We start from the raw sequence: 15,736 nt of genomic DNA, 5'->3' as shown, positions 1-15,736 counted from the left end.
GCGGGGCTCGAACTCATGGACCGCGCGTGAGATCGTGACCTGAGCTGAAGTCGGACGCCCAACCGACTGAGCCACCCAGGAGCCCCTAATGTTGGATATTTTTAATAATAGTTCTTCACTATTCTGACCAATACTAGAATGGGCATTTTATGCCTTCATCTGTATGGTTTTGTCCAAATGTCTCTTTAGGATAAGTATTTTAAAAATTGCAATGGCTGAGTCAAAATGCATGCAGTTATGTTTTTAATAAATATTGTCAGACCACTCTTGGAAAGCTGTATGTGCCAACTCCCACCAACACTAATGAGCTATGAAAGTGCTTTGTCCACACCAAGATGGTCCATCTTTTCATTCTTTGCCAAGTAGATTAAAAAAACAAATATTTTCGGGGCACCTACCTGTCTCAGTCGGTGGAGCATGTGACTCTTGATCTCCGGGTCATGAGTTTGAGCCCCACATTGGGTGCGGCGCTTACTTAAATAGGCTTAGAGGTGCCTGAGTGGCTCAGTCAGTTGAGCGTCTGACTTCTGATTTCTGCTCAGTTTGTGAGTTCGAGCCCTGCATCAGGTTCTGCGCTGATGGTGCGGAGCCTGCTTGGGATTCTCTCTGTCTCTCTCTGCCCTTCTCTTGCTCTTGCCCGCACGAACTCTTGCTGTCTCTCAAAATAAATAAACATTTAAAATGTTTAAATAAGTAAATAAATAAATAAATAAATAAATAAATAAATAAATAAAATGAATAAATAAATAAGTTTAGGGGCACCTGGGTGACTCAGTCGGTTGAGGGCCTGGTCACGATCTCACGGTTTGTCAGTTTGAGTCCCACATCAGGCTCAATGCTGTCAGCGCAGAGCCTGCTTTAGATCTGCTGTCTCCCTCTCTCTCTCCGCCCCTCTCCGCTTACACTCTCTCTCTCTCACAAGAATGAACATTAAAAAAAAAATACATTTAAAAAAAAATTTTTTTTTCAACGTTTATTTATTTTTGGGACAGAGAGAGACAGAGCATGAACAGGGGAGGGGCAGAGAGAGAGGGAGACACAGAATCAGAAACAGGCTCCAGGCTCTGAGCCATCAGCCCAGAGCCCGACGCGGGGCTCGAACTCACGGACCGCGAGATCGTGACCTGGCTGAAGTCGTACGCTTAACCGACTGCGCCACCCAGGCGCCCCAAAAATACATTTTAAAAATAAAAATAAGCGTTTTAACTTGAGCTTCCTGTTATTCTGTGAAAGAGGGAGAACTATCATCCAGCTCAGGATTTTGTGCAGGTGAACTAAAGTAGCAATAATAGGGGCACCTGGCTGGCTCCGTCAGTAGAGCATACGACTCCCGATCTCCAGGTCATGAGTTCAAGCCCCACACTGGGGATAAAGCTGACTTAAAAAAAAAAAAAAAGTAGCAATAATAATGAAAGTATCAGGCCGATATCAGGCAGCTGTCATTGTACAACGGACAATAGGTGAAGTGAGGTCTCTGCCTTATTTCCTCGACAGGGTGAGATCACTTCCCGGCCTCAGTTTCCCCATCTGTAAAAGGGAGCCTGTAATAGTATACCTCCAGGACTGCCGGAGAACCAATAAGAGAACCCTCCTAATGAGTTTAGCACAGGGCGCAGTCCTCTAAAGGCTGGAAGAGGCAGAGCCATTGTGCCGGATCAAGTAGCTTGCAAGTGGCTGATGTCAACTTTGACACCGCCCCTTCCCCAGGTCTCCCTTGTCCTATTCAGATGACAAGGCCTTGCTGCTGTGCCCCACTGCCCTTGGTCACCTTTGCCTGAGGAAAGATGAACTCCCCACCACGAGGATTTTAAAGAGCCCAGCTGATGGTCACATGCCCACCTCTGCCCTTTGACCCACATCCTCAGACTGTGACAGTGTCCCAACGGAGGAGGCCTTTGGGACATCATGCCTGCACTTGGGGAAACTGAGGTCCAGAGCAAAGAAGTCTCATCGGCCTTCCCCCGCCACCTGGGATTAGTGCTATCGCCTCCTGACCCGCCTCCCGACCCTCAGCCCGACACCCTTTCCCCGACTCTGCCTCCCTTTGAAACACCCTTGGGAAAATGTCTGTGTCTCCTCTGCTTCTTGCACAAGGTTCAGATTCCCTGGAAACTTCTACCTAGTTTTCCAGCTTTGGTTTTCCTCTCTGAGCCCAGGCTGCCCCCCACTCTTCTGGGCCAGGATATCTACACACTGCAAATCTTTAAACCGCAGTGAAGCAGGCAAACCTTTCTACACGCTAAATCCTATATATTCACCCTCCCACTTAAGTTCCAGAACTGTACTGTCTCATATGGTAGACACTGGCCACATGTGGCTACTTAAGGTAAAGGAAAATTAAAACCCCACCTCCTCAGTTGCACTAGCCACATTTCAAGGGCTTGCTAGCCACACGTGGCTAGTGGCTACTGTGTTGGACAGCAGACAGAACATTCCCATCATCGTAGAAAGTTTCACAGCCCTGCTCTAGACTGACTGGGATTTTTGTGATCATTTTATAGATGAGACAACTGAAGGTCAAAGAGATCATGCCCAACGTCACCCAGCCACGGCTGGGATCCAAACTACTCCCATAACTAGAGCTGAATAACAAAGTAAGCAGGTCAACCTTTCCTTGGATCCAAGGAAGCTGTGCATATATACAGCTACTGATCCCCCTGTGGTTTAAGCACTTAAGCACTGAGTGTGTATGTGTATCTTAATTTATTACACCCCAGAGGCAGCCAGTATTCTAAACCAAAAGCTTGAATCACAAACACTTCTGCTATCCATATCTTTAACCACTTGGGAAGTTTTTTGCTCATTAGCATAATGAATGTCAGAAACCTTGGTGAAATCAAGGGTTTGTTAATTAGCCTGATAAAGGTTGGAAAATGGGATCCCTTGAGTGGAATTAACAGTATTCAAATATGTGGATTGGTTAAACTATCTGAGTCACTCACACCCCAACCTTGAATGAACACTTTAGCAAAGTAGCTTAAAGCCCAGGCCAGTCTTGTGTGAGTTTGGAGGATTCGGCTTGCCTGATACTGACCATAAGGCTTACAGGCTCTAAGCAACACAGAGCCCTGACTTGAAGATATTCAGGTTTGGGGGCACCTGCCTGGCTTAGTCAGTAGAACCTGTGGCTCTTGATCTCAGGGTTGTGAGTTCAAGCCCCACACTGTGTGTAGAGGTTACTTTAAAATCTTTAGGGGCGGGGCGCCTGGGTGGCTCAGTCGGTTGGGCCTCGACGACTTCAGCTCAGGTCGCGATCTCGCGGTCCGGAAGTTCGAGCCCCGCGTCGGGCTCTGGGCTGATGGCTCAGAGCTTGGAGCCTGTTTCCGATTCTGTGTCTCCTTCTCTCTCTGCCCCTCCCCCGTTCATGCTCTGTCTCTCTCTGTCCCCAAAATAAATAAACGTTAAAAAAAAAAAATCTTTAGGGGCATTTAGGTGGTTTAGTTGGTCTTAGAGATGTGACTCTTGATCCCAGGGTGGTGAGTTCGAGCCCTACTATAGAGGTAGAGATTACATAAAAATATAAAATCTGTATATAAATAAAATCTTAAAAAAAAAAAGATGTCCAGGTTTGTTTTGGATTTTGTTTTAATGCAAGGTGAAGGTTGCAATTCCAAAATGGCCAGGATGCTGGGAATTCATAGAACTTACAGGGTAAGTAAAGTCTCTTGTGGCTGTTTATCAGGTTTAACATCTGCACGGCAGAATTTGACCAGAGACCTTTTATCATGGCCTGGCAGCCCGATGATGGACGCCCTACCAATCAGGCCCCCCCCTCCCTGAGGTTTCCAGGAATGACTGTGAGATTCCAGAAGTACCCAGAGTTGTGTCAGATATGCTGTGTACAAGAAGTGGGGTTTACCTGGGTCGCCTAGCCTCCAAAGACTGGTCTGAACCTCCACTTTACGACCTGAAGTCCTTGAGCCAGCCAGCACCTGGCCCAGGCCAGGGGGCTGCCTCCCGCCACACTTGCTGGACCCCCATCCAGGTCCTAAGCGCTTGGGGAGGGTCAGGGACGGAAACTCTCTCTCCCCTTATCCGCGTCCCAGGCAGCCGGTGAGGAGAGGCGTGCCTCCCAAAACCAGGGTGGGAAAGGAAGTCACATCAGCCAGGAAGATCAGTGAAATCCTCGGTTTAATTGGAGACGAGATCGAAGGATTGATTATCGATCAACGGACCGACTGATTGATCGTCAGAGGGGACAACACAAGAGCGGCTGAGGGGGCCCTGTGCCCCCCCCCCCCCCCGCTGGGGAGAGGAGCCCTGATTGGGGGTGGGGTTCCATCTCACCAGTCACACCCGGGGACAGGGCAAGGGGCAGGCTCTGCTCAGCCCTCACCCCCCAAGATGACACGACTTCCCATCAAACGGCAGCACTGAACCCACCCTTGCGGGGTCTATGGTACAGTTTGTATAATACAGTGGGAATGGGGACTCTCTCTCTGGGAGACCCCCACCCCTCCTCCTTCCCCTGGCTGGGTCAGCTGGGGAAGGGCAAGTGTATTTTCCCTTTTTGCCTCTGTAGAATAATTTACAAACCAACCTTACAGTATGTACAAAAAAAAAAAAAAAAAAAAAAAAAAAAGAGAGAGAGAGAGAAAGAAGAAAAAAAAAAGAAAGAAAACCCAAAGAAGTCCCACTCCAGTCACTGGCTGGGACAGAAACTACTTTCGCTACAAAAATGAACCCTGTACAGCATCACGGGGGTGGGAGCAGGTGGTACTCCCCACAGGGATGGACAGACAGATGGAAGGCTGGGGCAGCTGGGGGGGGGGGGGGGCTACAGTACCGTGTGCTCAGAGTGGGGGGTGGGGGGAGGAGAGAGAGGCCCTGCCTTGCCCAGCTGCAGAACTGGGCCAAAGGGCAGAAAGGAGGGGGGAAGAGGGGGTCTTTCCTTCCATACAGTCCCCCATGGCTTGGAGAAAAATGGCCTTGCATCTGTCTGTCGTATTGCTGCAGGAATAGCTCAGGGGTGTGGCGGGGGGGGGGGGGGGGGGAGGGGCGTGGCCAGATGGGGACAGAGTAGAAAGGACTTTGGTGCCAGGGTGGGAGAGGGTTGCCCAGAAAGGGGATGTGGGTGTACATTGTTATTGCTTCCTCCTAGGGCAAAGGGTCGTGAAGGGGGTCAGGAGGATGCTGGGGGGGTGCCCAGGATGGGGGCCACTGCGAACCCCTCTCCTATGGCCATGGGAATCATTAAGGCAGAAACAAGAGGAGAAGCAGCTGGAAGGAGGGGTGTGGTTCGGAGCCATCCCCCCCCACCCCAATGGAGAAAATTCAAACGGAACCCAAAGTGGAAGGGGAAGAGGGTGGCAGGTGGAGGGGTGGGGGGGGGGATCAGGCCCTCCTCAAACCTCAGACCCCAGGTTGGTGGTGTGAATGTCCCTCCAATACCCGCCTCTGCTACATCTTAAAGCACGCAGCTCCCCTCTCCAGGTCCCTATCCCTCGGGTTAGTATTGCCAGGTTTGTGCAAAATGAAGCGGGAGACTTCTGGGGGGGGGGGGGGGCAGTGCGCCAGAGAGGGGCTGGAGCTGGGGCCTCCCACGGTGGCAGCCCCCCCCCCCCCTGAGTCCCCCGCCCGGAATGGCTATTCCTGGTTGGGTTCCGGAGACCCTCCAAAATTCAGAAGAAAAGCCCCAAAGGGAGGCGTTATGCCTGCTTGGGCCCAGGCCAAGAGCCCTAGGAGGCCGGAAGACTGAGCCTGGGGCCTGGGGCAGGGGGAGGTGGCAGGAGATGGGACACAAGGGGTAGTCGGGAACAGGAGATCTACAGTTGCTGTGTTTCATCCTGTTTTTTTTTTTTTTTTCTTTTTCTAAAAATGTAACAATTAAAATTCCAAAAATAAAATCCCTTCCGGGACCTCCGCCCCTTGTTCCCCAGCCCCCACCTCCAAAAAGAGGCCCCGTGGGTGGGGGTGGGGGGAAAGAGGAAAAAAAGAAAAGAGAAAAAACCCCACTTTTCTGTTTTCTTTTTTCTCTGGAGGCCCAAGAGTCTTTGAGGCAGTGGAGGAGGCGGTCGTGGGGTAATGGTGGTGAAGGGAGCCGGGGAGAGCAGGAGGGTGTCGGGGCCGGGGTTCAGGTAGGGCCTCCAGCTGACCCCCACCCCCCAGGAGCTGGGAGTGGGGGGGGGTCCTCGCCGGACGTTCCTGTGCAGGCACTGCACGCCCTCTTGGCAGCCTGATGCTCTTTTTGGGCCCCCGCCTCGGCCGCCGTGGAGGGGAGGCCCGGGAGGCCCGGGGTGTCCTCTGGAGGGGGCGGGGTCCTCAAGGCGGGCGGAAGGGGGCTCTCGGCAGACAGGGCCAGGGGGCTGCTGCGGCCTACGGCATCCACGGATGCGTCTAGGGACGTGGCCTTGTCCTTGCCCGCAGCCACACTACCGGCCGAGTCTGCTTGCTGCGTGCAGCAAGGTTCCTGTACCTTCCCCTCCGTGGGCATATCCTGGCCATCGACCTCCAAGAGTTCCTCAGCTGGGGACGCATCCTGAGCCACGGACAATCCCTGCACCGTAAATGCACCCGGGGCGGTAGACACCTCCTCCTCATCTTCCTCTTCCAGCGTCAGCTCAAACTGGAACTTATCAGGTGGGGGTGGGTGGCCTGGCCCCCTGGGCTCCTCCTCAGGCGGCGGTGATGGGCTCTGGCGAATGGCGCTGTAGTACCAGTCTCTGTTGTCCTCTAACGTGTCCAGGATCTCCTGGGCGTCCGGGTGGACCAGGTCAGCCCACGTCTCCCACAGCGGGTGCACGATATAGTCGATGAAACCCACCTGGGAGAGAAGGGACACCGGCGTCAACAGGTGGCCGGCTGTTGCAGATGGTAGGGCCATGCTGTGGGATCTAGGAAAGTCTAAAAGGCGCTGATAGCATTTAACCTAGTAATCGTGCTCCTCCAGATCCGACCCGGAAAAACCTCTTGCACAGGGAAGAAAAAAAAAATCACATATGACATGGAAACAAATACTGGAAACTTCCACACATCTGTCAGTTAGGAATTAGTTGTAAAAAGCCGTTCGGGGTGCCTGGTGGCTCAGTTGCTTAAGCGACCAACTCTTGGTTTTGGCTCAGGCCACGACCGTAAGGATTGTGAGTTCAAGCCCTGCGTCAGGCTCTGTGCTGACAGTGCAGAGCCTGCTTGGGATTCTCTTTCTCTCTTCCTCTCTCTCTGCCTGTCCCCTGCTCATGCTCTCTCTCTTTCTCTCTCCCTCTCTCTCAAAATAAATAAACTTAAAACATTGAAATAAAATGTTCTAAAACATTGTGGTACACCACAGATACTAATAGTGATATATTTTTTTTTTAATTTTTTTTTCAACGTTTTTTATTTATTTTGGGACAGAGAGAGACAGAGCATGAACAGGGGAGGGGCAGAGAGAGAGGGAGACACAGAACCGGAAACAGGCTCCAGGCTCTGAGCCATCAGCCCAGAGCCCGACGCGGGGCTCGAACTCCCGGACCGCGAGATCGTGACCTGGCTGAAGTCGGACGCTTAACCGACTGCGCCACCCAGGCGCCCCACTAATAGTGATATTTTTTGCAACAAAGAAAAACTAGAAATAATTCCACGGCAGAGTATTGGCTAACGCTGATACTATCTTCCCTCTTTCTTATGAACAAAATCTTGAGGGCGCCTGGGTGGTTCAGTCGGTTGAGCGTCCAACTTCAGCTCAGGTCATGATCTCACACTCTGTGAATTTGAGCCCAGCATCAGGCTCTGTGCTGACAGCTCAGAGCCTGGAGACTGCTTCAGGTTCTGTGTCTCCCTCTCTCTCTGCCCCTCCCCTGCTCATGCTCTGTCTCTGTCTCAAAAATAAATAAAAACATTAAAAAAAAAAAGAAGAAGAAGAAAATCTTGATTTTTCTTGGTGGAGGCAATACTTCCCCAATATAGGTGAAAACTACGTTTCCCAGCCTCCTTTGCAAAGAGAGGGTGGCAATGTGACCACACGTAGATGGAAGATCTGGGTTGGGATGGGCATAGGGGGTAGGAGTGCTGCTTCAGCTGGCAGAGACCTTTCCTCCTTACGATGTGGCCAGAATGGCTAGAGTTTCAACAGCATCCGTGACCATGAGAGGCATCTCTAGGGACAAAGGTCCCATGCTTCGGGTGATAGAAGAGAAACACTGAAATCTCCTTAGGTGCCTGACTATTTCATGGAGCCAAAGGGAGCTAAATTCTTTCTCTCGACTTTTTTTTTAATTAAAAAAATTTTTTTAATGTTTAATTTTGAGAGGGGTGGGGGAGGGGCAGAGAGCGAGGGGGACAGAGGATCTGAAGCAGGCTCTTGGCTGGCAGCAGAGAGCCCGACGTGGGGCTCGAACCCGTGAACTATGAGGTCATGACCTGAGCCAAAGATGGACGTTTAACCGACTAAACCACCCAGGTGCCTCTGGACTTTTCTTACATGCGAGAGAATAAAAATGGGGTGTCTGAGTGGCTCAGTCATTAAGCATTTGAATTCAGCTCAGGTCATGACTTCACAGTTAGTGAGTTTGAGTCCCACATTGGGCAAGCAGGAGCCCTGCTTTGGGCAAAAACAGGAGCCCCAGGTGAGCCCTGCTTCTCTCTCTCTCTCTCTCTCCCTCCTTCTCTCTCTCTCTGCCCCTCATGGGATTCTCTCTCTCTTCTCTGCCCCTCACTCACTTGTACCCTCTCTCTCTCTAAAAAAAAAGAGAGAGAGAACAAAAATGAAGCCTTATGTCGTTTGAGTCACTGTGAATTTGTAACTCCTCAACACCTAAATGGCCATCCACAGGAGCAAAACTATAGACCCCATCTGCTGTCTAGATCTGTGAGAATACTACAGAGTCGTCAAAAGGGATGAGCTAAATCTATACGTAGTAACACAGACACATCTCCAAGTCATTGTTTGGAAGAAAAGGCAAGCTGTATAAAAATGGGTACATATTGATAAAATTCATATTTTTTTAACAAAGCAAAACCCCTGAACTATTGCTATGAAGTTGCCTGTAAATGTAACTACGTAATAAAGCCTATGGAACTGGTTTTCCCGGGTGTTGGAGGATGGGGTGATCTGCATGCTCAAAGGGACATTTGGAAGTATCTAGAGACATTTTTGGTTGTTGTAATTGGAAGGGAAGGGGTGGAGGCCAAGGATGCTGCTCAAAATCCTACAAGGCACGGCCCCCGCGACAGAGAATGACCCGGGCCCAAATGTCAACAGCACCAAGGCTGGGTAACTCGGGTCTGGAAAGGCATGCACAGTGAGCCGGGAAGAACAGGTCTTGCCAGGGAGGAGACTGGGAGTGGGGAGGGTGAGAAACTTTCACATCCACACTTTACAAACAAGACTGGGTCTCCGTACCTCTTGTCAAGTTAAACAAGCACATGATGACGCGTCATCGCATCTCATTGCAAAATCCCACCAAAAATCAAGGACAAAATCAGCAGCCAGGTTACAGGGATACTGAGAGGCTGGAGCGACATAAGGTCTGTAACCCAGAGCTGGGCAAGTATTATTATGGATGCTAAATGAGAGAGAACTGTTCCACTCAGGTCTACAAGTTTTGAATCCAGAGGCCTGGTTTTGGTTACTCTGTAGAAGGGAAGATGTTGCAAATTTCCCATCAAGGTCGGGAACTTCCGGGTCTCGGAGCTCCAGGCCAGCATGGCGTGGGGAGGCCCGCTTAACACCGTACCTGAGACTTCTCCACCGAGGCTGTGTGCTTGTCGCACATGGGGCTGATCTCCATGCCCCGCTCACGTTCACGGTCCCCCTGCTGGAAGAATTCGGCCATAATGCGGTCGGTCCACTGGCGGTACAACTCGAGTGGCTTGGTGGGGTTGCTGAGGTCTGCACAGTGCACCATGTTCCGAAGGACCTGCGTGAGGTGGGACCTTCAGAGGCCATGCCCCCGTCCCAGTCTGGCACCTCACGCTTCCTTACCTCCCCCTTTATTGGGAGAGTGAGGTAGGGGGATGTGGAGAGAGATAGGGGAAATGGGGAGAGGGGAGAGGAATGGCAGGGGGAGAGCAAAGAAAGAGATCGTGGGGAGAGGAGAGAAGGAGGTGTTGGCAAAGGCAGAGGAGACAGGACGGGGTGATGGAGGAAGGGAAGAAGTAAGGAGGGATGGTAGATGGGAACTGGGATGGAGAGATGGGAGGGGAGACAGAAAAGAGACAGGAAGAGGGGCAACATGGGAGCTGCAGGCTGAGGGAGGGGGGCAAACGGGACCCAAAGGGGAGAGAGAAAAGGAGAGAGGGTCCGGTCTCCTTGTATGGTGTGCAGAGGCTGGGGGGGGGGGGGGGGGTAGGAAGGGGCACCTGGATGCGGTCGGAGTAGTTGTCCAGCAGGAGGACCCCCGAGCTGGTCACCTTCTTGGTCTCCACCATGGTCTTCAGGTCTGCCAGGAGGGTCATGTGTTTGGACATGTCCGTGGCCAGCACCTGTGGGTGAGGGGCCACTGAAGCCCTGCCACGGGGCGTACTGACCCGAACTACGCCTCTAAAGCTTTCCCTCAGCACAACCTGTTCCCAGTCCCCACAAAGGACGCCTCTCGGGGGGCTTCCTGGCCTGGACTCAGACCCTGCCTCAACCCCAGTGTCAAAGGCGCCCTTTTCCGCTCTGGCCCCGCCCCCGCCCCGCCCACCATGTCGATGACCATCTTGCGCAGGCTCTGCCGCTGGCGCTTGCTGAGGTTCTGGAAGATATCGCAGTTGTCTTCCTGCAGCAGCTTGAAGCCCACGGCCAGGTGGTGGTTCTCCAGCACCGACTCATCGTTGTACATGAGCGCCAGCTCCGAATCTGCGGCCCAGGCCCAGGCAGGCGGTCAGGGGAGGGTGGGGCCGGCAGGGCCGCCTCGAGGGGTGGGGCAGCGCAGGCCCCGCCTCCAACCCGGCAGGCCCCGCCCCCGTGGGGGCCACTCACTAGTGTTGATGAGGAACTGGTTGGAGACCCCAGGGTGGTCTACGTCATGAATAGCGGCCGCGAAGAGGGCGGCAAGAATCTCCAGGTCCGTGAACACAGCCTAGGGGCAGACAGGGGGGTGGGAGAGAGGCGGGTTAGAAAGATGGGGGATCTGAGAGACAGGGTGAGAGAGAGATGCGGGTGCCAAAGAAGACGGTCAGGAGGGATCGATGAGGACCGGGAAGGCCAGCGTCAGAGAGACACGGAGGTCAGGAGATGGGCGACCGGCAGTCAGGGAGGGAGACGGGGCTGGGGAGACTCGGGGGCCAGGCCGTGCTCACATCTAGCGCGGGTGTGGCCAGCAGCACGTGGGTGGACTGCAGCACATCGGCCGCGTGCAGGCTGTTGTGGTAGGCCACGTCGGGGTGGTAGTGGTCCTCCAGGGTCAGCATATATGTAACCATGGTGTCCACTGGGATGCGGAATTTCTTCAGCAGGTCACGCTCCTGAGGGTAGGTATGGGGAACGGTGACTCCCGAGAGCTCTGCTCTCCGCCCGGCCCCCTTCCGCTCACCCTGCCCCACTCAGCCCGCCCTACCTGAAATATCGTGTACATGATGCAGCTGAGGGAACGGCCTCCGGCGTATTCGGATACGCAGAAGATGTTCAGACCCCACTTGTTCAGGTTCTCCAGTTCCTGGGTGGAGTAGGAGGCCAGAGGTCAGCAGCCCACAAGACCCAGGGCCCTGCCCCTACCCACGTGGGTCAGAAGTTCCTCTTGGTTAGTCGTCACCCCTCTCGACTCTTTCCTAGCAATTCAGAGCTCTGGTCTGAAAGTAGCACTGTCATTGCCCACCGGGGCGGGGGGGGGGGGGGGGGTGGGTAGGAGGGGGTGGGCACTGTGCTCAACACACAGTTGACCGTCCACGTCCGACCAGGCCAGAAAATAACAAAGCAACCACAGCGCCTGTGTACTGAGTGACTTCAAAAAAAAAAATTTTTTTTTAATGTTTTATTTATTTTTGAGAGCGAGAGACAGAGTGTGCATGGGGGAGGGGCAGAGAGAGAGGGAGACACAGAATCTGAAGCCGGCTCCAGGCTCCGAGCTGTCAGCACAGAGCCCGATGCGGGGCTCAAACCACGGACTGTAACATCATGGCCTGAGCCGAAGTCTGACGCTTAACCTAACCGAGGAGCCACCCAGGCGGCCCCTGAGTGACTATTGTCTCCCAGGCATTATGCTAAATGCTTGATCTCATTTGGTTGGTTGGAGAACCAAAGCTCAGAAGTGATGTGACCTACCCAAGCCCTTGCATCTCGCAAGTGGCAACGCTGTGGTGTGAATTCCGTTTGGCTGACCCCAAAAGCACAGTTTGGCTTCGGAGCCAAACAGCTCACCAGCACCAGGGGGAAAGGAACTCGGGCTAATTTTCCATGGCTCCCCAGAATCCGGAACGGTGCCAGCACACAGTAGGTGCTCAGTAAACACCGGGTGACTGACTGGGCACTGGCTAGTGCTGGAGTTCAGGTTACAACAAATGTCAGCTGACTGAGCCAACAAGAGTGCACTGAGTCCGCTGTACAAACCCATGTGGGAGCCCCTTGGCGTTAGGTGTCACGGAGCTGAACCCAGGTCTGGCCTGTAGTGGATGCTGTTGGGGTTCGACCCAGATCCCCTTCACTGACCAGTGCACCTGTCCTCCTGGGTGGGTGCTGGGACTGTTGCTTACAAAGACTCACAGCTGCTCTGTTCTCCAGAAAACTGCTCTTGCCCCTATGGGAGCTACATGGAGGCAGTAATGCTGTCCCCTCTGGGGACCGCCCACAGTGGGGTATACAAAAGTCCCGCACTCTTGCCTCAAGGTGGGCTCAACTCTGTGGCACTGTTGACACTCCAGAGCTCCCTGTGGAGTCAGGCGGAGGCCAGATTCTGAGGCCACCTCCTTGCTTAGCTTCTTCCTCTCCTGCTTCCTTCACTCTTGCTCTCCTGAGAGTCTCATAAGCCAAGTATGCCTGGATTATCATTTCAGACTGACCCAACGCCCGGTCCTTCTCTGGGCCCCAGGAGACTCCCACCCCTCTCTAGTCCAGTGTCTGCTGAGACCCTACTCACTTGGGCCAGGAGCTCTTCTTGGTTGGTCTTCACCCCAAAGCGGGGGATGCTAGAGTCACTCAGGCTGCTGCTATGCATCAGCTTCTTCACCCCCGTGATCTGAGACATGGGCTGGAATTGCGGCCCAGGGGGCGGGGGCTGCTGGGAAGGTCTCTGGCGGGGAGCTGGCTGTTTTTCTCGATCCTTCATCGTGGGTGATGGAATCTCCACTTCATTCTGCTTGTCTGGAGCAGATGGAGGAGAGACAAGCATGAGACTCCCACAGAGACCCCCTCATCTGGCCCTCACTTCCCCTGGGCTCCCCACTGTGCCCTGGGAAGGCTCACGCAGGAGGGCAGACCCCTTCAGGATGTCATGCTGTTGGTTCCTTATAGGCTGGAAACCAGAGGGAAGGGAGGAATTCTTCTGGGAGGTGGTGGGCTGGAGCAGGGACCCTGGGACTGGCCCGGAGCATTGGGGTGGCCCCAGTCTGATAGCCAGCTTTGACAAGGGGGTGGCACAGGAAGTCAGGAAGCAGGTTGAGGATGCTGGAGAGAGTAGCTGCCTGTCCTGTATAGGCAGGGGAACTTCTAGGGCAGGGGAGACACCTCCATGGTGACTCAGAGTGCTGATCGGGGTGGACAGCATGGGGAAGAGGGAGGGAAGGGTAGTCTCTGGCTCCATGAGCCCCACCCCCACCCCACCCCTTTAACACCAGCCTGCCTGGGGGGCCAGCCCCAGGATCCCTTTTCCTGAGCTTTCAAGGGCTTCCAGAGCTGAACCTGGGCCACCCATTGTGACCTGGGGCCCTGCCAGTCAATAACGGGGCCTAATAGGGGTTATTTGCATGCCATGCTCCCATTGGCTGGATCTCAGAACTCTGCACGGCCACACCCCCATTGGCGGGAGTATTTGAAACTCTGAACCCTTCTCTTGGGCTTGGCGTAGGGTGGTTCTCCAGAATTTGGAAACCTTTGGTGATAAATTGAGAGGGTAAAATTATCCTGAATTTGGGGGGGGGGCATATCTTCAGCTTGGGCTCTTGGATAAAGAGATTAAGGATGAGTTGGAGGTCCCCATGAGCTTGAGGGTTCTAATGAATTTGAGGTACTCTGTATAACTGTATTAGGTATCAAAAGTCTGTGGTGGGGGGGGGTCCTACTGAATCTGAGGGTCATATCAAGTTGGGTGATTCTCCCGAATTTGGGAGACCTTTCAGCTTGCAGGGTTTTGAAACTTTGAGGGGGTCTTTTATGAGTTCTTAAGGACAGCCGTTCCCTTAAGTTTGAGAACCCTACCGAGTTTGAGCATACCTCTTGAGTTTGAGGGATCTCCTGAATTTGTGGGGGGAAATCCAAGTTTGGATAGTCTACTGAATTTGGGGAGGCCTTTCAGCCTGGAGGCATTTAAAGTTTAGAAATTCTATTTGAGTTTGTGGGGTTTTTGGGGTCTTGAGTTTGAGAGTTCTGTTGTGGTCCCACTGAGTTTGGGGGGGCTTTTCTGCTTGGAGAGATTTTTTTAATGTGGAAGTTCTATAAAAGTTGACATCCCTCTGGGCTTAGGGGCATCGTGAGCATGGGAACGCTTGAGCGTGGTAACCTTGATCTTTAGGGAATTAAGAGTCAGGGTCCCTCGGGCAAATGTGGGCAATGGGACCTGCGGTCTGGGGCAGCCCCCTCCAATTCAGGCGTGCAGCCTCTCCCCGCACATACAAGCGGTGCCTTTCACTCACCCAGGAATGTGGTGGAGATGTACTCAGAGACCTGGTTTCCTGACCTGCTCATCTCTGACAGGTGTGTGAGTTCACGGTTTAACATCCTCTTGAACTAAGGTGAAGGAGGCAAGAAGGAAGGAATGATGGGGAGACAGGGCAGCAGAGGGTGGAGGATGTCAGCCCCTCCCGAGAAACTTCTGAAGACCCCATGAGTCCTTCCAACTTCTCTGCTCAGCCAACAGAGCCCTCAGCAAGCTGCTAGAGGGGAGGGGTCAACCCTTCCTCTCCTCCCAGGTCTGGAGGGGGGCCCCAGCCCTGGAAGTCAGGACTCAGCATACCCCTCCCTTCCTGAGGAAGGGGGGCACCCCTCCCCAGACTTCCTCTTCCTCCAGCCCAAAGGAGGAGCCAGAGGGGCACCTGTGGAAGGGAGGGGCTCCCGCTTAACAGTGAGCCAATAGGGTGTCAGGAGAATCCCGTCGCCATGGCGATGGGAGTCTCCTTAGCAACTCCCCCTCCAACCAGCTGCTGAGCTGGGGGAAAGTGGGGGGGGGGGCAGGCCGCAGGCCCCTTAACCCTTGCCTTCCCAGAGGTACCCTGGCCCACGTCTTCCCAGATATGGACCCCACTCCAGGGCGTCCAGGCCCCCAGCTCCCAGCCCAGTTTGGAAGGAGACAATACAGTCTCTCCTTTGCAGGAGAGAATGCAAGTTCTGGGAGAAGAGTAGGTTTGGCAGGGGCAGGGGAGAACAGTGAGCTGAGGAAACCCTTGTTCGGTCATCCAGGGGAGGGGTTTCCCATCATAGCCCCCTCTCCCCCAGTCTCAGGAGGGTGGACAGATGCACAGATGAGCAGAGGATACCCCGAACCAGGCTTGGAGGTCCCTCCTGGTCCCCCCAAGCCACCTCACACAAGTGTCTGCTGTGACATTGTGCATGGAGGAGAAAGGGCATTGGTTCCCCGCCCCCAAGCTCCACTGAAGCACCCCCAAAGCAGGAGCAGACTCCGTCCAGAGAGGCAGGAGGGACACTTGATGGGAAGGGTGAGCCCACGCAGCCCACACCAGGATGGGG

General features: G+C 53.7%; 1 protein-coding gene across 5 annotated transcripts in view; it reads right to left on the bottom strand.

Annotated features, from left to right (window-relative positions):
- Positions 1-3,567: 3,567 nt before the first annotated feature.
- Positions 3,568-15,736, bottom strand: part of PDE4A (phosphodiesterase 4A) — a 37,054-nt gene continuing 24,885 nt past the window's right edge. For all 5 annotated transcript variants that reach the window (XM_047829609.1, XM_047829619.1, XM_047829646.1 and 2 more), the window contains 9 exons: positions 14,686-14,779; positions 12,975-13,198; positions 11,460-11,558; positions 11,203-11,367; positions 10,883-10,982; positions 10,605-10,759; positions 10,279-10,401; positions 9,654-9,836; positions 3,568-6,763 (listed from right to left, as the gene is read on the bottom strand). In XM_047829609.1, coding sequence (XP_047685565.1) covers positions 6,074-6,763; positions 9,654-9,836; positions 10,279-10,401; positions 10,605-10,759; positions 10,883-10,982; positions 11,203-11,367; positions 11,460-11,558; positions 12,975-13,198; positions 14,686-14,779 — 1,833 coding nt within the window. In that variant the 3' untranslated portion in view covers positions 3,568-6,073. The remainder of the gene's footprint in view (positions 6,764-9,653; positions 9,837-10,278; positions 10,402-10,604; positions 10,760-10,882; positions 10,983-11,202; positions 11,368-11,459; positions 11,559-12,974; positions 13,199-14,685; positions 14,780-15,736) is intronic.

The sequence above is a fragment of the Prionailurus viverrinus genome, chromosome A2 (assembly GCF_022837055.1).
Source record: "Prionailurus viverrinus isolate Anna chromosome A2, UM_Priviv_1.0, whole genome shotgun sequence".
NCBI classification, from domain to species: domain Eukaryota; kingdom Metazoa; phylum Chordata; class Mammalia; order Carnivora; family Felidae; genus Prionailurus; species Prionailurus viverrinus.
This window is presented reverse-complemented; position numbering and strand designations above follow the sequence as displayed.